General features: G+C 30.8%; 1 protein-coding gene and 1 long non-coding RNA gene across 5 annotated transcripts; one reads left to right on the top strand and one right to left on the bottom strand.

Annotated features, from left to right (window-relative positions):
* The first annotated feature begins 4,895 nt into the window (after nt 1-4,895).
* LOC107407158 (uncharacterized) lies at nt 4,896-6,741 on the top strand. The gene is made up of 4 exons (XR_001580638.4): nt 4,896-5,487; nt 5,593-5,701; nt 6,108-6,242; nt 6,348-6,741. It is a non-coding gene; the product is annotated as an uncharacterized LOC107407158 (long non-coding RNA).
* A 1,160-nt stretch (nt 6,742-7,901) lies between these two features.
* LOC125420622 (AP2/ERF and B3 domain-containing transcription factor At1g51120) lies at nt 7,902-24,984 on the bottom strand. Of its 4 annotated transcripts, none has more exons than XM_048467274.2 (4): nt 23,108-24,984; nt 22,858-22,930; nt 8,856-9,865; nt 7,903-8,298 (listed from the first exon to the last, which is right to left on the bottom strand). In XM_048467274.2, the coding sequence occupies exons 3-4, from the start codon at nt 9,856-9,858 to the stop codon at nt 7,946-7,948; spliced, it is 1,356 nt and encodes a 451-aa protein (XP_048323231.2). In that variant the 5' UTR covers nt 9,859-9,865; nt 22,858-22,930; nt 23,108-24,984; the 3' UTR covers nt 7,903-7,945. The 4 variants fall into 4 exon arrangements, with proteins under 4 accessions (XP_060671928.1, XP_048323231.2, XP_048323234.2 ...); XM_048467277.2 differs by having other exon boundaries at nt 8,085-8,341; nt 23,108-24,916; XM_060815945.1 differs by lacking the exon at nt 23,108-24,984 and having other exon boundaries at nt 7,902-8,298.
* Between the last annotated feature and the right edge of the window lie 1,973 nt (nt 24,985-26,957).

Genomic DNA, 26,957 nt, shown 5'->3' on the forward strand with positions numbered 1-26,957 from the left:
CGCGGTTCCCTCGTTTTTATAACATTTTTTTTTTATTTCTATTGTACTGTTTATTTTTATTTTTTTAACATTATATAATTTTACGCATATATTAAAAAATCAAAATTTTCCATCAAATTTTTATTTTTTCAACATTTGGAATCGAAACTTAGCTTTCAAGTTAAAATAAATATAATTTTTATAATATCCATTAAAAATTTTGATATTTTTTTGTAATATCAATTGAAATTTTTATCATAATATTCATATCAAATTGCTTTACAATTAGAATAGATTATAAAATTCATAATTTTTAATGAAATTTTTTTAAAAAAAATTGAAAATATTAATGAAGGATTTTTCAAAATCAAAAAATTTTATAAATATTATTGATTTTTAGTAAAAATATTTCCCAAATTAACATTATTGATATGTTTTTTCACCATTTAATTGCCTTACAATAAAAAAATTCACATTTAATATATAATCTCCAAAATTACACTAGATAAATCTACCTATCATATTCTTAGAAAAAAATTAATGTAACAAATTACAAGGACACCCATCCATTATTTTATTTTATTACAATAATAAATTTAATATTTGTATAAATATTATAAAATATATGAAAATTATAAAGTATACAAAAATTGAAAGATATCTGAGAAATATATTTTCTACAAACTCAACTCTTAAAAATATATATTGTTGGCATATGAATAATTACATACAAAATTATCAAAAAAATACATATTTTAATAATTATTTTTTATATTTTACATCTTAAAATAAGAATGAGGAATGAACAAATAATTTTCAACCACTTAGAATCTTTTATGGTATTGAAATAACATTTATGAAACATAATATAATTGTAATAATTATTCTATATATAATGTAACCATTATCATGAATAATAATCAAAACTCTATTTAATATATTATGAAAAATGTAATTAATTTTTTAAAATTATATGAGTAATAATAAATAATCAATTTATCCTTTTCAAATTTATAAAAAAAAATTACAAGTATAATAATAAAAAAAATATTTTTTTCTATTTTGAGTGATGTAATTATTTATACAAAATTATATGAATAGTAAAACTATTTTATTTATTTATTTTTTACAAAATTTATTGTACAGTTCGATTCTACACCAAACATTAAAAAATATTTATACAATGCAAGTTAATACAATATAGCCTAATATAATACAGACTAATATAATACAAACTAATACAATCATTGTATTAAATGAGCCAATATATACAAACTAATACAATCCACCGTATCAAATGAGCCCGCATAGTCCTATTCTTGGGTGATGGTGCCAAAGATATCATAGGTGTATTGTGGGAAGCTTAAACTATATTTCAAGTGTTGCAGTATCCACATAGTTCTATTCTTGTAGGTGATAGAGCCAAAAATATCTTAGGTATATTGTGGAAAGTGTAAATCATATTTAAAGTGTTGCAATATGTTGTTGAAAATTATTTGCCCAAGAGAATATCTTTATACCTATACAAAGTTTTGATATATTGAAAATATAGTTCCTAACTTATATTGAACATTTAGTAACATTATAAATGCTACATATCGCTATTTGTCTTATTGAAGTTTTCATATTAAATTATTAATTGATATATCACCTTCATGTTAAAAACATATTTCCAATAGATTTCCAAAAGATTATTAGAATATATGTATATATATTTATAAAATATATATATATATATATATATATATATATATATTAATTTTGGAATAGTAGGAGCAATATAAAAGTTAGTATAAAGTTTTTAAAAATAATAAAACCTAAGAATACACTATTATTACTCCATTCCAATAATACATCATTAATTACATAATAACAAAATATTTTAGCTTATGATATTGCCCAAAAAAAAAAAATGCTTATGCATCATGATATTAAATCATATGAAATTTTCCCCCCAAAAAAAATTTATTTTATTATGAAATAGTATTAAATGATGAATTGGCGCATCTTGCCCTGAACTATATAAAACTGACACTTCTAACTTTTAAGCCATACAAATAAATTTAAAGACAAAGATACATCATTTTACAAACCAAAACGCTAAAAAAAAAGTTAAATTTATAAACTGAAGTGCCAGCATAAATTGGCATATATAATTCAAACAGAAAATTTACCTTATAATTATATAAACTTAGACACAAATTGACACAACAAAATCCTGATCACATGTTATTTAAAATTTCATTTCTCTTGTTTTGGTAAATAAAAATTCATTTCTTTAGCACCATCAAAGATAGGAACGTTTGAAAACCATGGTTTTATTATGTTTCTTTATTTTAGTGAGATTATTACCTAATTTTATAATTTGAAAAAGTTAATATCATATACTCCCATAAATTCAAAACAAGAGTCCTTCTATGGTCAGGACTGACCTGGCGAAAATAGTGTGGTCAAAAAATGTGAAAAAATGATCAACCATTAGATTTTAATTTATCCAGTGAACGACTCAGATATTTTCCTGTCACACGTGAGAAAATTGTAACTTCAAAAAAATTTCTTTCAACCTACCCGCTTCAAAATATCATTGCTTCAAAAAACACCACTATTTCACACAGACTTTACCATTTTAAAATTTCCAAATAAAATCTTCCATCTCTCACCATTTTAAAATTCTCAAATTAAATCCACTATTCCAGTCCCATATATTTTTCTATTGCTTCTACCGCCCGAGCTTTCTTCTCGACAATCCAAAATCCATTCAAAGCTTCGGTTGAAAGTTAGTATTTGTGAGCTGTTGTTTTTTTTTTTTTTTTGGTTTTTGAGCCTTTTTTTTTAAGTGTGAACAAAAAACCAAAAAAAAAAAAAAAAAACAATGACATCAATGACATGCAAAACGTCACCGGCTTACGTACTAAATAAGTGGACAGTTTCCTCCAGATTAAGAGCTGCTCTTTCTCAATGGTCCAGAGTAGTCTTGATGTGGCCGAGAGCGAAGTCCCGATGGTGACCGTATCACTACCCAGAGCAGAAAGGGCACCTATGGCCTTGATAATTGAGTCTTATTTGGTTGGGTTCTTTTGAGCGTTGAGGCTCCGATCTTGATCGAATATGAGGTTGAAGAGTTCCTACTTGGAGAGTTTTGATTAAGTTGTGAGGGATGAGCAGGCGATTATAGAGGAGTTAAAGTGGTGGGATTTCAAAGAACAAGAATTGAAATGGTAGTGTTATGGGTTGAATTGAATATTAGAAAGAAGGAGGTTCGGTCCCCTAATTTTTTAAATTTTTTTATTATTATTTATTTTGTAATTTTATTATATTTTTGCAACTATCATTCAAAATAATAAAATTCAAACAAAGCAAAAAAAAATTGAGAACCAATTGATAATTACAAAATTGAAAAGATAATTAAAAAAAATTGGGGGACGAAAGCCAACGCTATTACATTCCAGCACCATTGGCTTTGGTTCCCAATTTTTTAAATTTTTTTATTATTATTTTTAATTCCTTTATAATTTTTTTATATTTTTGCAAATATCATTCAAAATAATAAAATTCAAATTTTACAAAAAAATTAAGGACCAATTAAAAATTACAAAATTGAAAAGATAACAAAAAAATATTGGAGGAAAAATAAAAAGTATTGGCTTCGGTCCCCCAATTTTTTAAATTTTTTATTTTTTTTTATATTGTTGCAAGTATTATTCAAAATAATAAAATTCAAACTTAACAAAAAAAATTAAGGACTAATTAAAAATTACTAAATTGAAAAGATAATTAAAAAAAATGGGGGACCAAAGCCAACGCTATTACATTCCAGCAGCATTGGCTTTGGTCACTCAATTTTTAAATTTTTTTATTATTTTTTTAAATTCCTTTATAATTTTTTTTTTATAATTTTGTAAGTATCATTTAAAATAATAAAATTCAAACTTAATAAAAAAAATTGAAGACCAATTAAAAATTATAAAATTGAAAAGATAATAAAAAAAACTGGGAGACCAAAGCCAATGCTATTACATCTCAGCAGCGTTGGCTTTGGTCCCTAAATTTTTTACTATTTTCTTTTTTATTTTCATTTTTTAAATTCCTTTGTATTTTTTTTTATATTTTTGCAAATATCATTCAAAATAATAAAATTAAAATTTAACAAAAAAATTAAAGACCAATTGAAAATTACAAAATTGAAAAGATAATAAAAAGAAATTAGGGAACCAAAGCCAACGCTATTACATCCTAGCTGCATTGACTTTGATCCCTCAAATTTTGAAATTTTTTTATTATTTTTTAGTATTTTTTTGTAATTTTTTTTATATTTTTATAAGTATCATTCAAAATAATAAAATTTAAACTTAACAAAAAAAATTGAGGATTAATTAAAAATTAAAAATTGAAAAGATAATAAAAAGAAATTAGGGAACCAAAGCCAACGCTATTACATCCTAGCTGCGTTGGCTTTGATCGCTCAATTTTTAAAAATTTTTTATTATTTTTTTAATTTTTTTATAATTTTTTTTATATTTTTATAAGTATCATTTAAAATAATAAAATTTAAACTTAACAAAAAAAATTGAAAATTAATTAAAAATTAAAAAAATTAAAAAGATAACTAAAAAAAAATTAGGAATCAAAGTCAATGCTTTTACATCCTAAAAGCCTTTATTTTGGTACCTTAATTTTTTTAAATTTTTTATTATTTTATTTTTTAGTTTTATTTTTAATTTTTTTATGCAAATTGGACAAAAATTAAAAAAAAATATTTTTTGATGAAAATAGGATAATGAACCAAAAAAAAAAAAAAAGGCTTCTCTTTATTTTTTATAAGGTATCTCTTCCAAACAATGCCCAGTCAATATTCTGCTACCGTTAGCATGTTGTGTCTACTTTATATTAACCACAAAAAATGGAAAAAAATAAAAAATGTCTACCTTAGAAAGTGTAGATTGAGACACGACTATGACATGCAGTACATTGGACAGTGGCCAGAGCTGGTTTAGCCGTTCCTCCATTTTCTTCTATTCAACTTGTGCTCACCATGGCTATGGAGATCACGGAAAAAATTTCAATGGAGCAAAAGCGTATGCTCTTGTATCTAATACACACGCAGTGGGACCCACTGTGGGAGCACTAGAATTTTTTTTTCCCACACCACAACCTCTGCAACCCTTTCCTCCCTCCTCTCTCTCTCTCTCTCTCTCTCTCTCCCCTACCCAACACCACCACCACGACCACCATGAAAATTAACCTTGTCTTTACTTCCTTCTCTATCCTCATCGTCCTCTTCGCGCCACACCGTAATTTTGAAAACAGAGCCAAACCCTAACCCTCGACATTGACACTTCCTTGTTCGAGAGGATATGTCAGTTTTGAGCCTCCAGAAATCCCCCAAGGCTTTTTCGTTTTCTCCATCCTCAACCTGTCCTTCGGCGTTAGGGTTCTGATGGATTCCATATGGGTGAAGAAAGAAAACAGGTGGATTTTGGTTCTAAAAGGTCAAAGAATGAGATCAAAGTGAGTGAGAGATGATTTTTCTTTCTTTCTTTTTTTTTTTTGTTTTTTGAAAATCCTGATTATTGCCCATTGATTTGGCGTCAACGACTCTTCCTTCCAAAGCAGCTTGGAAACGGCAATTGTCATATAACCACACGCAACCTCTTAACAAATTTGCAAAACCAGCAACGTTCGTGAGCAAGGACCTCTGAGAATTCGCTAGACATTGAATCAGGTTCGTATGCCAACTTCTTGTTTGTATTAGGGATTTTTGTTGGGCTTTGCTGTGAAAGCACAGGACATTTTGGGACGAAATTAGGGTTTCATTTTATTTTTTGGTTGAATTAATTTAGGGGTTTTACTTCATTCGTTTTTATTACACAAAATTTTCGATTATCACTTGATTTAGGGGCTTCTAGCGCACTGAATTTATTAAGGGTTTCTGGATTTGAGTTTTTTTTTTTTTTTTTGGGGGTACTTTTCTGGGTTTCTGAGATTGAGCTTTTTTATTTGTTTATTGTTATTCTGGACAGATCTGGATGCCTCCCTCACCATATGAGGGGTTGAGTTATTATTATTCTTATTATTTTGGACAAATCTGGGTTTGAGTTTGATTTTTAATTTTTGATATTTGTTTACAGTTTTGAGATTAATGTTGATGGTACTAGAGATGGAATAATTTCAAGGGATATCAGAAGCCAGAGCCATACCAGCTTCATTTGCTAATTTTTCCACTTTCCAAACTTTTTTAATCAGGGTCTTGATCTTGCTCTCTGGTAAAGCTAATTCAAGCCACACTTTATTCATTGCTTTACATATTCATACTGTTTATAGAAACAGAAACAACATTTTTTTTCTGTTACTAAATTGATGTTTTTTAGGTTCAAAGGTTTAGATGGACACCGGAAGCCGTGGTACGTTTGACCTCGGCTACTGCATCCATCTACTCAAGCTAAGAGGTCTTTTCCAATGCGATACAAACTCTTTTACCGTCATTTCTTGAACAACTGCTTCGAGGTTCAGTCCATGACTTCTTTTGCTAAGTTTGCCAAGTCTGTGAAGAAAATGGTTCGGATTAAAAATGTTAAAACAGGGTCTGAGGGTAAAATTAGGAAGGTCTGTGTTTTGGTGAATGTATAGAGTCTTAGCAATAATATTATTCTATCGCAGCAATAATATTAGAGATATTAAAATGTTTATTAAATTTATTTATTAAATGATGTGATTTTGGATGTGATAATAATTATTTGTTTATTTTAAAATTTTGTTTTTTTATATTTAAGTTATATAAATATATGAATTAATAATATTTTTTAGTATATATCATTTGATGACAAATAAATTCGAGGAATATTTTGGCATTTGCACTGCACTGAGAATCCTAGTTAGTGTCTTTTTTATCTATTGTGATAGATTTATATTTATTTAATTTTATAATGTCTCACGAAGACTAATAAAATTGTTGAGCTGTATTGTATTGTTTTATTCTCAGGTTCTATTTGTTGATAGAAATATGTGAGGAAAATTTCTTATGAGATAACGTAATATATTGGAGTTTCTTACACATTTATTTATTGTGTCTCTTTCATCTAATTTTGAGCTCTAATTAATGCTTTTCTGTAAAATATTTTATAATTGGGGAATTTCCTTTTCTTCTTTAGAAACCATTTTTTTTTTATATTTTTTTTCCTAGACTTTTTTACTTTTTTTTTTTTTTTTTTTATATTTTTCTGCAAACATATTAGTAATGGTCAGTTGGTAATGATCGGTTGGAGGTTTTCTGATTCTCACAAAGGGTTTAAAAGATGTGAAGGATGCTTTGTTTTTCTAGCAGTTGGATGCAACGGTCATTTCCAACATTCAAAATTCTCTTTCTTATTATTATTTTCTAATGTTAAGGTAGTTTTAAAATTTTAAGGGGTAAGATCGATACTATCAATTTAAAGAATTTTTAGTTTCAAAAAACTTTTGTGTAACTAATCATACCATGTATTCACCTACCAAAATAAATAAATAAATAAAAAATCTTACCATGTTGGAATATTTGGATGGAAGTTAATTATTGTGACAATTTTTAATATTTTCAAAACCTAGAGGACCTATTCCTAATAATGCGAAATGTCGGATGGCTTTGATGTAATGTTCTAAAAGAAAAAGAAAAAAAAAAATTGAAAAAGTGACAGACATGTCTGCTCTCAAAAACAATAGACAAACGAGTTCGCAATAAACTTGCAAAATCTACGAAAAGAAATATGCCAAATGGACAACAACTTTGTGATGGAAGAACTATAAGAAGGTAACTTGGAAGTCATTTCTGGAACTCAATTTTTTACTGGTAATTTGTGAAAAACTCATCTATATTAGAAACATCCATATATGTATTTATTCAGATTATGATATGTAGTTATAAACTTTATGTAGAAACCCATTAAGATGACAAGTGCTGAAGGGCAATACGTGCCCTACTACTTTAAATCAATTAACAACGACATACTAACATGTTAAGGCGTTTCCCTTCACACACCACAATGTTTGGATTGTATATAATAATAGAGAACGATCTCCTAGCGACATTTCTAAATTTATGGATACATCTGACCCAAAAAAAATAATAATAATAAGAATAAAAAATAAACACTACATGTAAAGATTGAACAACACTGACATGACACATTCCCTCATATTTTTGAATTCTGAAACCACCACTAAGAGACAAATATTTAAAATTTTGCACCAAGAGATTGACCATCATAACAAATTGGCACAAAGTCGACAATACTGTAGTACTTCGTTTGTGAATATGATGCAGAGACCAGAAAAGATAAGTAAATCCTACGCAGAAGACAGAGAATCCTTCATCAGCAAGACTTAATATCTGTGAAACCAAACCAAATCCACGACTCAATCTTACTGGCATTGAATGTACTCATAACCCTTGTCAATCAGAAAAGTTTTCATGAACAAAAGTCCACGAGGATAATTAGGTGGTGTATGAGAGGCAAAACACCAAGTTTAAAAACCAAAACCTTCAATTTCGAACACAAAACTGACTATGATCAACCTGTAAGTACTCACGAAACAGCATCCTTTACAGGCTTGGTTACTCTTAAAAGTGTGAAGGGTAATACTCATCAATAATATAAAAATGAAGACTTCCATTAATGGTCTATCTATGTGGACTACTGAACCACGAAAACTGTAAAATTCCCCACCAAAAACCTCAACCAAAAGTTTTGAGGCAGATAACATGGGGTCCATTTGCAGTGCTAGAACTATCAACTCGAAAAACTTGGGGGGGGGGGGGGGGGAGGGGGGGGGGAAGGCCACAAAAATAGATAGAAGTTAAAAAAATTAACCCTTTTTTTCGCATTAGATGATTATGTGCGCACCAAATAGCCTGAAGCTTGTAATCCCACTGTCTTGTATCGGCTCGGTGTCCATCTCTAGGTCCTCGCAATCCTCGAGTTCCTTCCCATTCTCATCATCATTTGTAATAGTTTTGCTAGCATTTTGGTCAGCCCCCTCAACCAATCCACTGTTTCCGTCACCTCTGTTAGCATCAATCATCAAAAATGGTTGTGCCTCTGTAGCACCTTCTTCACACATGAAGAAAGTAATTGTGTCATTTGCCTTCAATTGCTTCTCCCTCACATAGCGGCACCAACCTCTGGTGAAGACAAAACTTCGGCTGATTTTCCCATAGCAATACCGGAATTTCCATGACCTCATCATCTTGTCAAAGAACACCAACTGCACATCGCCCAGCATGTTGTCCACCTGATTTTCTTCTTCAGCTGTTCCAGTAATGCATGGAAAATACGTCATGGCATATTTCTTAGGAATGACAAGCCTATTCTGTTTGCTTACATCGCTTGGTGTGAGCTCTTTTTGGAAAAGTTGTCTACAAATCACTCCTCTTGTCTGGACCCTGGTTAAGTTGAAACCAACTTCAGTATCCACAGTTCTTCTGGAAGTCCTAAGATAATCTGCAAATTTAGCTTGGTAGGAACCATCTTTTATCATGTTGACCACAGCTTCTGCGCTATAAATGTTTTGAAACTTTGTCTCTTCAACAGTGATTCTTGTCCATGGAATATTCCTGTGGGAGTTGCCACTACGAAGCTTGATTGCTGCTCTATCATAAGCCATGGCTGCCTCTTTCTCAGACTTGAAAGTCCCGAGCCAAAACCTTTGGTGATTGCCATATATTTGGGCTCCCCAATGTCCATTCCGCCGCCGTACAACTCCTTTGAATTTTGTAGAGGAGACAACATAATCATGCATCACAGGGTTGCTCAAAGCAAATGAGTGTGCACTGCTGTTCGAATCTGAAGCTTCTGCTGCAACAACATTCACTCCATTGGTAACCATGCTGGACAAGTCCTCTGCCATAGCAGTTCTGCAAAAAGGAATGTCTAAATAGTAAAATCCTGTCCATATGGAGTAGATACAACACGACACATTATTGTAAGATAACACATCAAAGAAGATAGTTGATAGTTGAGAAATCATCACATTTCAAGAGACACTTATGATTTCCATATTAGATTCCAAGATGCCACTTATCATGGAAACACAAAGTTGGGTTATGAAAATTAAAATAACTAATATGAAAATACATTTTACCCCCTCTCAACTATACGACTTTTTGCACTTTGTCTACGCTACAAAATCCCTCATATTATCCCCTTGAAATGTTACTTTCTTGTCAGTCAAGTCCAATCATCTATTTTGACAAATGAATTTGATAAAATCAAACATGAACAACTCATGTAAGTCTATAATAAAAATATTTTATTATATATATTATTTTACTCTTTGACAATGGCTATGGCTAATAATTTAGTAAAATTACAAGAAAAAACTGCATGATTAGACTAAAGTGACAAAAGGATAATAATTCAGGGGGCAATGTGAGATGTTTTGTAGTTTGGGGACAAAATGAAGAAGATATTAAAACTCAAGGAGGATAAACTAAATAAAGCTTATGTTTTCTTATTTCTTACTAAGCATACATGACTGTAATTTCTTATTTTCACAAACGCCTTTTTAACTGATATGAACTACAAGCAACAATTAAAAATACTAAAATATGTAAGATGAAATTTTATCAAACGCAGAATTGGGATCCATTGAAATCCTCGAATAATATGCCTCAACACAATAACAAAATCTCAAGTACAGTGAATGTTACCCAGATAAATTTTTACTTGCACAATAAGAGACACACAAATTTGGTCAATTCTCCAAAATATAATAACTGATCTAATGCCCTTGAGTTGCTTGCTTTCTACTCCTCAACTTAGGATAACTTCAGAAAAACCAAATATACAAATTCCAAACATCACAGCCAAGAAAGCTGTAATATATGTGGGGCCTAACACATTAAAAGAAACATGAAGCACAAAGATCAACAATCCACTTGCCGCACATAGTTACATTTAAAAAAGGACACCAAAACAGGAAGTTCAGGAGGAAAAAACTAATATAAAGTTCTTGCACATTATGTCAAAGATGATGCAACAGCACCTGAAATCACAAGAAGAAGTACTCCATGAAGAGCAATTACTCACAAACAAACTACATACAACTGTTACATTCATGTTTAGATAAGAAGGGAAAAAAAGGACAACCAAAAATTTAAATACATCAAGTATCCTGTAAGTATAATTTAGTCAACTAAAAATACTACTGAGAAGTGTAGAAGGTTATATTGTTGCACATGTGAGACTGAAACTAAAATTATGTTTTCTGCTTACGGCTACAGGATCACTGTACTAAATTAGATAACCCTGATGTCATCATTGTTGATTCACTTATCTTTTCTGTTGATAAAGGAAATTTATTTTTATATTTAATTCATTTCTTGCAACTCATTGCTACAGAAACCGTGTGGTGGTTTGAGTTATAAACATAATGTAAAGAACAAACAAGCATGTATAAAACACTGTATATATCTATAAAACTAAATGGATTGCTGGAACTGATTATAACATTTTCCAAAAAGTGAAAATATTTTTCTCCTTTTTCCAGAAAGAACTCAAACTAGATGGAATCCACCAAGAACAACTATACACACCAAAGTTGGTTGAACCATACAATATTTAAGACGCATACGCTAGGATCATAATTTATGAGGATATATACTTAAAAGTTAACTAGCAAAAATCTCCTCATTCTAATAAGTGGTTGAATTGTCTAGAAAGACATTTCAAAACCATGGCATTGACATTAAAGGCTAGCTCATACAACATAATAACAGACATATCCTCCACAACCTTAAAAAAAAATCAAGCTAACATGGAAAAATTTGCATGGTGGGAAAACACATATTTTCTAGGCTTAACAAGAAATGGAAGGTAGTACTCCAAGGAGCTAAGGATAACCCCATGGTTAAGAGAGCACTTTTAGCCACAACTTTTGTAACTAAAACTAATTGCTGTGGGCAAAAGTTGTTTTAGATATAACAGTTCACCTTGCTTAAAAAACCCATGGCTAATGCTCATTCTTTTTTTATTTTTTTATTTTTATTTTGTGTGTAGTATAAGGTGGTGTGTGTATATATAGGAATAGAATCAAAGATATGATAGGGAGAGGAAAAGATTGGGGGAAAAAAAAGGGAATAATCGTTTCTTGTTTAGTTGAAACATGGAACAAGGGCATGATCCAATAATCAAAATAAAGAGTTAGGAGCTAGAAGTGCAAAAGTGAAAGCAAACAAAATATGTAGAAGAAATAAAAAAAGTATGAACCAAATGTGTATTGCTAAACCTCCAGATGTCAAATGTCTATACCCTAATTTTATTGGAAAATTCATTCAATTCCTTTGATGTTTATGCCCATGAATCAAATATCAAAGTGACAATGACAATGATGAGAGGCATGGTTGAGATGAATATGATGGGAATAACATTAATGTACTACAAAAGAAAAGGAAAGTTCTTTTTTTCTTTTTTTCTTTTTTGTTTTTTTTTTTTTTTACTTTTAGTTGCTTTTATTAAATTTCTCAAGCTACCACTATTTTCAAAAGCTTAAAGGAAGTAAGTCTAACTAATCCGTATATCAAGCTAAGATAAACTAATAGTTTTTAACACCCCCTCCCATGTGTGAACCCATTAAAAAATGACAGAAATTGGACACTAAGCCTGCAGAGCCATTAACTAAAAGAAATTGTGGTAACAGGATTCAAACAAGAGACCAAATAGACAACCAAAGCTCTGATACCAAGTTAATCAAAGACCTTCAGTTTTAGAAAGCAAGTTCAACTACATATATCAAGTCAAAAATAGAAAATTGATCAAACTAAAAAGCACTTACTTAACCTTCCTATCTTTTTATTTTTGAAACTTCTAAAAATATAGCTACTGGTATGTACTATTTTCTGTTTTCGCCATTGTTTTATTTGTTAATATCTTTTCTAAAACAAAGTAACAAACTAAACCTAATGCAAACTGGGGCCCCATTGGCTCAGAATATTCAATAAATAAATAGTTAGTAGGAAATGAACAGAAGACCAAACAGACAACAGCTCTCTATACACTGTAGATGTTCCTAATATATATATCAATCTAACATAAAAGACAGTTTTAACACCACCATAAAAAAGATGCTTTCTCAATCGAGGAAGAGCAATTGGTTTCTAGAAAGCACTTTGTTACAGTCAAGATATGAGGTATAATATACATAAACAGTAATTCTGCATGTCTTTAAACATGCTCGGATGGAAAAACTAAATCTAAACTATTTCAGTGGGGAGAAGGTTGGTAAAGAAAACATGTGCAAAAGTATAAGTGAAAGAATGTAGATAGAGTAAATAAAGATTTAATAGAGAAATAAACAGAGAAAATGGAGAAATAAAAAAAAGTAACAAATAAAGGAAGAGATAAATTGGATAAAAATGCCGCATCTCTATCCAGCAAACAAAAAAATAGACTAGAGAAGAAAGAGAGAAATGAGAACAAAAATACAAGAATATGATAAAAATGTGCATTTCTAACCATCTAGATGCAGAATGTCCATACCCTTTTTTCTTTTTTCTTTTTTTTATTGGAAAAATCATTAAATTCCATTGATGTTTATCTGCACAAACCAAATATCAAAGTGCAATGACAATGGTGGGGACATTGGAAAATGATGAGAATCACATTATACTAGAGAAGAAAAGGAAATAAAGCTTTTTATTTTAATTGAATTTGTTAAGCTGCCACCAATTTCTAAAGCTTAAAATTAAGGAAGTGGGTCTAATTCTGAATATCTGCTAACAAAGACAAATAGTTCAAACACTCCCTCCCGTGTGTAAACCCATTAAAAAATGATAGAAATTGGACCATAGGCGTATAGAACCATAGTTACAAGGAAATTGAGCTAGCCAAATTCAAACACAAGACAAAATAGACAATCAGATCTCTGATACCATGCTAATCAAAGGCTTAAATATTAGGATGTTCACTTTCTTGAACCCTATCTTTTGTCTTTTGAAACTTTTATGTACTCTTCAGTTTTCAACATTCTTTTGATTAATTATTACATTTTCTTTTCTAAAACGAAGTCACCGACTAGCCTTATGCAAACTGGGGCCTCACTCTTGGACTGGTTCAGAGACTCAATTTGGGGGGAAAAATAAATAAATAATAAAAAAAATAAAAAGAATGGATAGTAGGATTTGAACGCAAGACCAAACAGACAACAGTTCTCTATAATAGCATTGATTCTTCCACTACATAGTCTCTCACAAGTAGGCAAACATACCAATATTCTTATTGATAGGAAGTAGGTCCAAATATGTATATCGGTCTATCTATCAAAATAAACAGTTTCAACACCAGCATAAAAAAGATGCACTGTATTGAGAAAAAGCAATTTGTTTCATTCAAGACATGAGATACAGTATACATAAACAGTGATTCTACATGTAATTAAACGTGCTCAAAAAAATTAAATCCAAACCATTTCAATGGTCATGTAGTTACTGGCATAGGCCTCAATGTGAAATGAAGCAAGGTTTCAAACGCAGGGTTCTAGACGAAGAAATTTTTATAGGCAAGAAGGGGATTAAAGGGAAGGAAAGACAGATCCCAGCGGTACAAACAGGTACTAATTTATGAAATAAAAACTAGGTGGCATTGTACCCAGATGAACATATGAAATAAAACTAGCAGCTTTATGAAGAACATACCAAAATAACAAAAAATTCAAACCAGGAAGAGTCTATCCACCCACATTACATGCCCACATTGTAGTATTATTCAAATATGTTTAATTACCATAAAAGCGAAGATTAAGAATATTTCAAGTCGGAGAAACTCCAACAGCTTAGGATGCACCAAAAAGGAATCAAAAGAATAACAGTATAATCATTAAAAAAAAAAAAAAGGATAAAGAAAAAAAAACCCGCTTTTAGCAACGTGGTTTTCTGTTTTTCTTTTTTGTATGAGAAATCAAGCATACATGAATAATAATAACATATGACCATTATGGTTTTTTTTTTTTTTTTTTATTATTACTATTTTTTTTCCCCATAGGTAATTTCTTTAAGCTTGTAGTTAGGTGAGAAGCCTCTCTATATTAGCAGAAACCAATTATACACAATTAAAACTTCTAAGAAAAAATTGAAAAACAAAAACATAAATGTAACCAATAAGAACAAAATAAACAATATAACAGATGCTATTTAGGCTTCATTGAAACTAACTGATGTAGGACAGATAAGGTAGAAAAGATGATTTGCATTACATTAGACCAGAAAAAATAACTCTTAAAAAAATTATTCGAATTATTAATCCACTGTTTGATAGGGTTTTAGAGAGCCCTATTTGTAATAAAACCATCTAACAATACAAGGAAAATAAATAATAAAACTACCTAAAAATTTAAGGAAACTAAAATAATAAAAAGAAAAAAAAAACCTAATTAAATATGGAAACTAAATTAAACTAAGGCTACTTAGATGCTTAAAGATCCCATATAAGCCCATCTTCACCCTAGGTCATTCCAAATCAAACTTTGGGCTGTGGAATCTGGTTTTCCCCTCCTTTGATAAGTTTGCAAAGATTGTTTCCAAATTGCATTAATTCTTTGTTTCCATCTTGCATCACTAATAGCTTCATCAAATGAATATCACACATAGCCACAAAAATAACTGTCTTGACTTAATACTCCTTTACTGTCAATTTCTGCTTTATTCCAATCTAAATTAGATAGCCAATTAAAATTGCAATGGTAATATACCTTCAACTTTTCAAGTTTTAGGGAGGTTTTCTACCTCATAATGGATCATGCATACTGATGTCATTTAGTAATTATGACATTCTCATTATTTGAAATTAAATATGAGTTAGTTTTTTCTTTACACTGATTTTTTTCGTATTAACAAATAAACAACCAATAAATTTGATCAAACTAATTAATTCACCAGATTAGGTCCATCACAAGCATCTCACACAAAACCAAGTGGTCCAACTACCTTTATTTCCATTTTTAAGCCAGCTAAAACACAACAATTAAGTGTTTATCCAGAAAATCTGAAAAATAAACTTGACCATATAATTATAAGACACAATTAAAGTAAATAACTATCAAGGAAACAGGCTACAGTATCAATTTTTCATTAGCTGAACAACATATGTTATACAGAAATCATAAAACAGCGGTAAAAAACATGATTGCTCTACCATTAGACATTAGATACATACTTGGACATGTATGCTCAGATGGGAAAAATTAAGTCAAAACTATTTCAATAATTATGTAGCTTATGGAATAAATCTTAATGTTAAATGAAAGCAAGGTTTCTAGGGTTGAAAACCAACAACATTTAAATTGCAAGAAGGGGGTTGAAGGGAAGGGAGACATATCCCAACTGTACAAACAAGTGCTTTTGACAGTGCCTGATTTCTGAAATAAAACTAGTGCTATTGTACCAGAAGAACATATAAAATAAAATAAAATATAAAAGACTAGCTGCTCTATTTGAAGAACAAACCAAAATTACAAATTATTCAAAAACCTAGCAAACTCTATCTGGATACGCATATTACATGCCCAGATTTCTAGTATTATCCAAGTATGTTTAATTACCAAAAAATCATAATTAACAAAAAATCTTACAAAGGTAAAGCTAAAGGCAATTTTTTTTTCACTCTTAAGAAACGGTTATGATATTGGCACACTGTAATGTAATTACTTCATTTAGCTTTTCCTAGTTTCCAACCACCACCACATACTTGTTTGCAGCATATATTCATAGCATACTAAATAGAGGCCAAAGAAATTGCACTCATAAGAAACTATATGAATGTAATCCTAATACATGATGCCCTTTACTTAAGATGGAAGGACCACTATACAATTTTCCAGCTTTGTCTGAGAAAAACCAAAGGGAATGAGATGCAATATGAAAAGCATTGCAAATTAACTTTTTGGCATTCTTCTCATTTAATTTCAAGTCCTTCAATCATTGATAGATATTCTCCACCATCAAACAACTATAAAGCTCAGGTTAAAAAAATTTCAAGTCAAAAGAAACTCCAACAGCTTAGGATGCAGATAAAAGGAACCAGCAGAATAACATTATAATCATTGCAACGTGAGGAATTAAAAAAAAAAAAAATAAAAAAATAAAAATCTCTTTTAGCACATCTTTTTCTTTATTTTTGTTTTGAGAAATCAAGCACACATGAGTAAAAAAAGGTTTATCAAAAGGAGGCTCATCTTATACAGAGTTTGATAAGGTTTTCAGTTCCTTTTTTTTTTTTTTTTTTTTTAAATATAAATAATAAATCCTGTAGCTACTTTTGTGAAGCCTGTAGTTAGGTGAGAAGCCTCACTATCCTAGTAAAAACTAATTATGCACAATTAAAGGAAAACTTTTAAGAGAAAGTTGAAAACCGAAAACAGAAATGTTGCCAACAAGCACTGAATCAACAGTATATCTGATGTCATTCAGGCTCCATTGAAACTAACAGCTTCAAATCAAAACAACAACCAAACAAATATCATACATGGAGCCATAAAATCGTTGTCTTGACTTATTACTCATTTACTGTAAATTTTTCCTTTATTCTTGTCTTTTTCAAGTTCTAGGGTGGTTTTCTAGGTCATAATGCATCCTACACAGTAATATCCTTTAATCAAATATTAGTTGTCTCTTTACAATAATTTTTCCTGATTAACAAATAAACAACCAAAAAAATTTGGTCAAACTAATTCGCCACATTAAGCCCATCGCAAGCATCTTATACATAACTAAGTGGTCCAACAACTTTTATCTCCATTTCTAAGCCAGCTCAAAGACAACAATCAAGCATATATCCTAAAAATCTGAAAAATAAACTTGACCATATAACTAAAGGTCAAGGATGCAGCTAGAGCAAAAAAACAGTATCAGTTTTTCATTAGTTGAACAACATTATAGGAAAACCATAATACAACAGTAAAAACATGGTTTCTCTACCATCAAGACATTAGATACATATACTCAGATAGGAGACCTAAAAAAGGACATCCTTAGAAAACCCTACGAAACGTGTGATATGTTTAAAAATTAGATAGGACAGCTACCTAGCTCTAGTGAAAAGTTTTAACATTTGAGTCAAGTCTTCATTCAAGGAAGATTACGACTATTCTCCATGGAATGCAGCTGCTCAAGTGAATAAGTAAAAGTTGAGCCTCTAATAAATTCAAAGCTGTATAAGTAAAACCTAAGCATGCCAAACTAATTAGTGTCATTGTTTTCTTCAAATGCTTTAATCCTTAAATGTAACGAAGTACTAAAATAAGAAAGCTATCTCAAGGCCCAGGGAGGACTATGTTCTCTCCTATCCTAGATATTCATCTAAAAGACGATTTTCTGCTGTTCCTAATTAAAATTGGCACACTACTCCTTTCAACACACGTAATTAATTGGAAAGTGAGCACCAATAGTTTCATAACAGAAATATCATATCTATAGTGCAGTAAATCTTTCACATTCATAAGATAGAATAATTATTTCTCATATTTATCAACATAGTGTCTTCAAATTTATATGATTCTCAAACATATGCAGCATAATAATTGAACTAGCCAGATAAAAAGATGAAAATAGTTATTCTAAATTTATAAAGCCATGAAGTTTAAGTCGTTTGGCTTGGCTAACTATATCTTAGTGTTGGTCATATCCAGGGAGATCAAAGACATTTCAATTAGATGCATGTTGTAAGCATGCCGAAGCAACAAATTAATATCTGGTAAGTAATAGAGTGGGATTTCACTTCAGCATAAACCAGTTCAATATCTAATGTTGGTAGGAAATATTACTTTGTTCTAAATAAAACGAAATTTCTATTCTCTACTTTATATTAATTTCTAAAAGTTACTGCATTAAATTTCATTTCAAGCAATTACTCAATGAAGACACCCAAAAACAAAGAACCAGAAAAAAAAAAAATAATAATAAATAAATAAATAAAGAGAGAGATAGCACCATGCATACATATCGTTTTCGTAATTAAGAAAGCAGTAACTACTATTAATAACATTTTTGACTTCCTTGTCTATGTAGCGGCAAGCACATTACTTCCTTCTCTTCTATGTCAATAATTCACCTTATTGTACTATAATTCATCAAATTTTGGTCACCAATCAAATAGAATAAATTGAATAATAACTTCATAGGCTAACAAATTAATTTAAAAGGTCAGGTAGACAAACTTGTATTGCTTTGAAAAAAAAAAATTACAAGTTAAAGCACCCAAAAAAAAAAAAAAGAAAAGAAAAGAAAAGAAAATGTCTACATAAACACAGAATACTTTTATTCACAAACCCTTTTTTTTTTTTTTTTTTTCAAGAATGAAAATGAATCTCTATTCTCTACTTATTATTAATTTATAAATGAAACTTTTACCTCATTAAATTTCATTTTAAGTAATTACACAATGAAGACACCGAAAAACAAAGAACAAAAGAAAACAGAAAACACCATGCGTACATATCCTTTTTGTAATTGAGGAAGCAATAACTACTATTAATAACATTTTGACTTCCTTGTCTATACAGCAGCAAGCAAATGACAAAACACACTGACTTCAGGCTAGTCAAAACAAATAAGTGTGAAGGGGGAAAGCAGCCAAGAAAATTTAATCTCCCTACAAGAAGAATTCTAATACGTTAGCAAAACTTTCAAAATAGCAATCTGTGAACTAGTGGAACTTTTCATTAGATCTAAGCATCTTCCTCTCACATAAAATTTTATAAGTAAAATTACCACTGGCATGTTCATGAAAGCAAAAAGGAAATATAGGAAACTTTTAGTATTTAATCTAACCAAACAAAATAATTATGTAACTAGGCTAGAAATTTTTATATTGGACTTTAGCAAACCGAAAATCATTGAACTAGCCTAGCCTTGACCCACCCATGGCCCATTCTCAAGTAGCTGCCCAACAAGGATGAAAAGATTGCAATGAAAGCAATCATTAACCCTCAAGGTGAATCCATAAAACACATGTATTTAACCTACCACAAATCCCTTTTGTAATTATTATTATCTGTTTAGATGAAATACCCCATAAAATTATTATTCTAATTATAAGGTCTTCTTTCTCAGATAAGTAATTAATTAATTACCCATCTGCTCTAGGATAATGCAATTCTACTACAGACAATTGATTCAATGCATGCAATATATTCTTAAGGCCTCATTTTTTTCACAAATTTTACATAAAGCAATGAATGTTAAAATTGGAAACCAAGTTGCACAGATGATGTGATCCCTCATACTACAATCACTGTTTTTGAAATCGTTTGAGGCTTACGCCTCGATCCTATTGCCTTGAGGCGAGGCACAAGGCTAAGCTATAGCCTTGGCACCCTGTTGAAGCTTATGCCTCAACATGGTGAGCCTCACCACCTCATGGCTTAAGCTTTGAGGCAGTTGAGGCATACGCCCCATCTTTGCCTTAGTTTGGATGTGGTTTTACTTTTATGGTTTAAGTGCATTTTCTTTTACTCCTTTCTCTCTAATAACTTTTCTAAAGGCTGAATTGGAAGCATGGCTCCATAAGAGAGTTGAACCAATTGTGTAAAAGAGAGAGTAACTAAAGAAACTATCGAAACTAAAGAATAATCAACTAAGTTGTTATAAATTAAATGTTTATCTTATTATCTAGTATGCCTTAAGACTTTTAAAACCTTGATTATAATCAATCATGCCATATGTTATAACAAGACTTCCTAACTTGTTGAAGTAAATTAACTTTAATTTATCTACTTTCACAAATTAAATATTATGCCCTAAACATCATACCCCAAAAAATTAATATATCAATTAGATAATGAAGACCATATAGAAAACATGACTAGAAAAGAAAACAATTACCAAAAAAAAATACAAAAAAAAAGAAGCCAACACAAGAAAACATTTGTAGTAAAATATAGGTATATGATAGAAACTAAATACACACATATTTTGTCCTTCTCTCATGGTAAAATCTTTACACCAATAGAAAACATATAATTATTTCCGATTTAAAAAAAAAAAATTGTATTATATCACATTCTTTTTTCTCTTTTAAAAAAAAAAAAAAAAAAAAAAAAAAAAAAAAAAAAAAGCTATAGACAAGTTCAACATATAGAAAGGTGTATGATAGAAATTGATTACACAACTTTTGTCCATCTCCCATTCTAAAATTTCTATGTAAACAGAAATCATTATAGAATCTTAATCTAAAAAAAAAAAAATGGTATGCCACCTCCTCTTTTGTCCCTTTTTTTCTTTTTTTCTTTTTTTTTAATTAAAAAAAAGCTATAGAAAAGTAAGTTCAAAGATAAAATTATGCTTGAACCATGTACATAAGACAATAAAAGTAAGTTTAAAATAGCATTGGATAAGGAAGAAGGAAAATATAATTCTGTATACATAACTTTAATTACTCACATATAATTAATGACCATGAAGATAAGATTCTAGAATACGTACACTTGTATGTTTTAATAAAATTATCTCCTTGAATTTTATCGACACTTGTATGTTTTAATAAAATTATCTCCTTGAATTTTATCAAAGTTCTCATTTCGAGGAATTAATATAACGATCATAAAAAATTACTTTTTATCAAATTAACCCATCAGAGCTCCATTGAATCCAAATACAAAACAAGTAGGCTAGATCTAATATTACTTCCCTAATGACTGCCATGGAAATTCAAAATAGCACCAAGTGTAACTACAATTCATTGTAATTTGATGCACCAATCGATGAATCAAACCTCTTAACTCATACATAATAATCCAACGTTTGGTTTTGTATTTCTACTCTTGAATAAACAGTATATCTAAAGTAAACAAAAAAGAAAACTAAAATTGAAAAAGCTAGGGCTTTCATTTTGTTCTCCTGAATAAATCATATATTTCAATTAAAGGAGAAAAGAAAGAAAATGAAAAGATGGATCGAAATTTTGACCCCACAGCATTGACCACAAAGTTAAGGATGCCAAGCATGTTTGTCATTTTCTAGTAAAGGAAATCAAAAGGTTAACAATGACAAGCACGTTTGTAGTTTTCTAGTAAAGGAAAACTTGAAAAGCATCAAATAACTTATTGAATTCACCTTTTGATTTTCCATCAACTCAGTATGTTTTGGAATTATGGAACAAACGTTTTAGCTTATAAATTAAGGACTGGATGAAACATCAACATCCTTCGAGATGTAAATAAGAATGAATTCATGTTGATTCAAACATGAGACAATATTATATAGAAAATTATAAAAATACTCGCTAATACGATTGAAATTAATTTTTCGACTTGCATGAAAAAGAGTATTGATAACAAACAATATAGTTTCATAAATTATTTTTCCCCTTAAAGAAAATGGGAGCTTGTTGGTCGTAAAGTCTAATGCATTACTTAATAAGCCCTTTCATATTAATTTTTTTTCTTGGATAACTCCTTTCATATTAATTTTCTCAATCAACATATATCTAATTATTGGATCCTGAAAACTTTCATATATTAAGAACAAAACATTATTAGCAAACATATAATTCCCCCAAAAAACTGAATACATACGTAAGTTAGAGGGAGACATAATTAAAAACATATTCTGAAAATTTCTCTCCATTAAAATTTCAGAGAGAAGGTAACCAATCTTATTCAAATACTAATCTATAATCAATTACTTCTTAAACGCTCTTGAATTTTCTTTATCTTCTCTACATTCACCAACTAAAGATTCAATCTTAAATACTAAATCTTCGAACCTAAATAGCCCAAGACTATGAATATCACTGAACATTATTAAGAAAAACCTTTTAGTGTTAAAACCGCAAGAAGACCAATAGAAAAAACACATAAAATCAGAAGGAATAGTAGTGGTAATAAGAAATAAATCACCAAAGTGAACAAGGGATATACCTGGATGACGAATCTGTAGTAAATAGAAGTAGCAATTTGTTGCCTCCCAAACGCCAAACAACAACAATAAGAGCTGCAAAAAAACAAAACGATAATAGCCAGGTTAAACAATTTTCTGGTTAGATAAATAGACGCATCCCCCACCTTGGTAAAGAAGAAAAAACCCAAAAAAAAGGCATTCCAGGAAAGGAAACAAAATCAAAATCAAAAAAAAGAAAAATCTGATAAATTAGAATTAATTTTGACGAACCTGTAATAGGAAATTTTGTTCATTGACAGCTTTATTCAAGGAGCTAAAAACGACAAAATAATCTGCGCAGAAGAGGAAACAATTAATTGTTTCCATATTTAGGCGCTACCACCCACACTGACGAAGCTACAAAAGAGACTGGCTTTCCTTGTCTATTATCACTCCAACAAAAATCCCATTCTCGGAAATCTGCATCAAATAAACAGACCCAAAAAAAGAAAAACACCAAACAAAATCCCACAGGAATATATTTTTTTGGGGCCGGTTTTATAATATCCATAAATGGGTTATTAGAGAAAAAGCCGTACCTGAACCAAGTAATAGTAGATACGAATAATACATTTAAATAAATATGGAAGTTAAATCTATGACCGATGCCCATTGACCCAGCATGATATGCCAAAAAAAGAAGAAGAAGAAGAAGAAGATAGAGAAATATGAGAAGGTGGTTTTTGAATGGGCAAAAAATATATATACAACGTGCATAGCAGGAGGTTTTCCGTTAAAATGTAAACAGTAAATCAGGAATGGTACTACTGGAAGAAAAACACCCATTCACCAAGGAAGGACCATCAAAAGTCACGCTTTCAACCTCCGTCACAATTAATTTATTAATTGATTCTATTACTAAAATTATATAATATTTAATTGAAAAAAAGAAAAAAGAAAAAAGAAGAAGCTGTATAAAAAAATGGGGTGGAATTTATAAAAAGAAAGGGAAAAATAATATAATTAGTACCAACAATTATGATTAATAATATCAATAACCGAAGGAGTATGAGTTTGTGCACGCTTATCTCTGATAACGATGATGTTGAACTTCAAAAGCACCTTGCTAGACATGCTTTTTTGCTTTGCCATATATTCGTCCAAAACTCCGATCAGCCACCACAAATATATACATATACATATAAATATACATATATATGAAAGAGAGAGAGCAACAAAAAGAACATGAGCGTGGGAAGGAGAGAGAGAGAAAGGGGGAAGTTTCCGGGTGAGGACTGGGGTATGAACATTTGGATAAGGATCATGATGTGTTGGCTGATCGATGTGTCATTTACCGCAGTTCCCTTCTTTTTATAACATTTTTTTTTCAATTTCTATTTTACTTTTTTTTTCTTTTTTTTTTTTTTTTTTGGGTTTTGGTTTTGGTTTTGGGGTCAGATATGGACGAGTTTAGAAAGACATCTGGAAGCTGGTACAACAAGCTGACAACATCTGAGACTAATAATAAATTAAGAGACAAAAAGAAGAAGAAGAAAGAAGAAGCAAAATCTCAAATGGATTTTGGGTTTATGGAGGAAGAAAAAGGAAGAAAGAGTGGAGGAAGGTGAGGAAACACACAGTCAAATAAATGGAAGCTGACAAAAAGAGAAGTGAGCACACACCGCCCAATTGTATGCCCTTCTCATACAATTCCCAGCAGCGAGTGCTCACTCTCTTCTGTCAGTCTCTCTTTGGTGTCCTTCCCTTGCCCCCTCACCACTTTTCTTTTTCTTTCTTTTTTTTTTTTTTTTTTTTTTTTCGTTTACCTATTCTTCGCAATGACTGGATTCCCAATCTTCAATTCTCAAAATTCTGAAACCAAAATTCTAACTCTGTCAGATCGCTACCAAACACACTTCACTCTCATCCTCATCGATAACCCACCGCATACCCATTTTTCTGCAAATGCTCCTCCCTCTTCTCACTAGATTTTCTATTTTCTTATAGGGTTTTCAACCAAACAACAACCACCCCCTTTTTTTATCTTTTTTTTTTTTTTTTTTTGGCTTCCCTTTTGCTTGTTTGGGTGAGACTTTCTTTTTTCCGTTTCTAAGACCTTTCATTTCTTTTATATCTGTCGTCGTGCAATTCTAACCCTCTTACATCACCCGTTTTGACACTGCCAGAGAAAGAAATAAAAAAATAAATAAAAAATAAATAAAACAAAAGAAGACACGGAGAGAGAGAGAGAATTAATGAGGAGGAGGAAGAAGAAGAAGAAAGAAAATGATGAATGATGAGGGGCTTTTGGTGCAAATTTCTTGTGGTTCAGTTAGGGATGGGCTCGGTTCGGTTCGGTTCGGTTTTGTGATCTTTTTTAAACCGAATCGATCGGTTCGGTTTGGATTGAATACAAAACCGAACCGAATCGACCGTTACATTCAACCCAAACCGAACCGAACCGAATGAATATTTTTCGGTTTGGGTTGGGTTCACGAGTTGGGCTGGGTTGGGCTTTCTGATGGGCTTCGGCCCAAAATTTTTTATTTTTGGTTTAGGCCGGTTTGGGCCTTATGATGAGCTTCACTTTCAGCCCAATTTTTTGTATTTTTGGTTTGGACCAGTTTGGACCTCATGCATATTTCATGACTAAACCTTCACCTTTGGATTATTATGGGTCGGTTCGGTTTGGGTTGGGTAAATTTTCTACCCACCCGTAATCCGAACCGAAAATCACGGGTTCAATACATATGTAACCGAACCGACCCGTTTAACAGTTAAAAACCAACCCAAACCGACCCAAATAATTCGGTTCGGGCGGGTTGGTCGGTTTGGGTCGGGTTTTGCCCAGCCCTAGGTTCAGCACGTGATTGTTTGTTTGTTTAGAAGAGAAACAGAAAACGACAACAAATATACTCGGTCGTTAACAGCGAGAGGAAGAAGAGGTGGAAAAGAATGTGGATCTTGTTGTCGAAATTTGATTGGCTAGAAATGAATGGCCCTAGGCCACGTGGTGTGTAGAACGACTGACTTTTGGTTGTGGGCTTTACAATTTTGACTCGTACAACGCCCTTTGGGCCGCCAGATCTCCTTTAGTCGTGGGTCCCACCGCTGTCAGTTGTGGGTCCCACCGCTGTCGCTGATATGGGCTGGGACAGTTGCTAATGGAACTGACGCTGGTATGGGAGACAAGACAGAGACATCCCCACCCCCACCCAAAAATATTTAATACCCTATTATCATCTTTTCCTTCCATTTATTAAACACTTCTTATACTTATTACTAGTAATTAATCAACCGTTAATTATCTAATATTTTACCTTATCTTCCGACTGATTGGACTTGGCTTTAGTTAATCAGGCATTACTTAATCATTTATTTCCTAATTTTTCACTTATTAGTCAAGAAAGCCGGTGCAATAATTACTTAATTTCTTTGGAAAAAAAAAATGTTATCCAATTCAATAAAAACTTCAACATTTCATAATTCATTCTTTATTTCATTTTAATTGAATATGTGACTTTCCATAAATCTGAATACCATATGCATCCGTTCATTTCTACTTTTTTTTTTGCTAAACACGTGTGTGTGTATATATTTAGCATTAATTAAAGCTTCAAAAACACTAGCAAACAGTTCTGAATCACCGTGAACTTATTATGTAATAGTAAATTAACCTATACTCATAGTCTAAATGCATAGGTAACTAGAGTAATTAGTATTCACTACTTGAGCTAACTTTTCTTTTTCTTTTTTTGTTTGTTTTTTTTTTTCCATTTTTATGTAATTAATTTCTGCCAAAGATGCCAATAATTAGGGACCAAAACAAAAATTAATGGATAATTAAAGGGATTGATGATCTTTGTTGGGGATTTTCTATTTTCTATTTTTTTTTTTTTTTTTTTTTGGTGTAGGATAAAAAAGACATGTAAAGTAACAGTAAAGATGAGGGAGTAAAAAATAAGGAAAAAGGGAACACTAAAGATGAGGGAGTAATAAATTAGGGAAAAGGAACAAGGTGAGAGCTTTAAAAAAAAAAAAAAAAAGGAAAATAAGGAAAATAAGGAAATATAGAAATGTCACAAAGTAGTACAACTGGGCATCACCCCCCCCCCCCCCCCCAATAATGGAAAGCTAGAGC

The sequence above is a fragment of the Ziziphus jujuba genome, chromosome 1 (assembly GCF_031755915.1).
Source record: "Ziziphus jujuba cultivar Dongzao chromosome 1, ASM3175591v1".
In the NCBI taxonomy this organism is placed as follows: Eukaryota; Viridiplantae; Streptophyta; class Magnoliopsida; order Rosales; family Rhamnaceae; genus Ziziphus; species Ziziphus jujuba.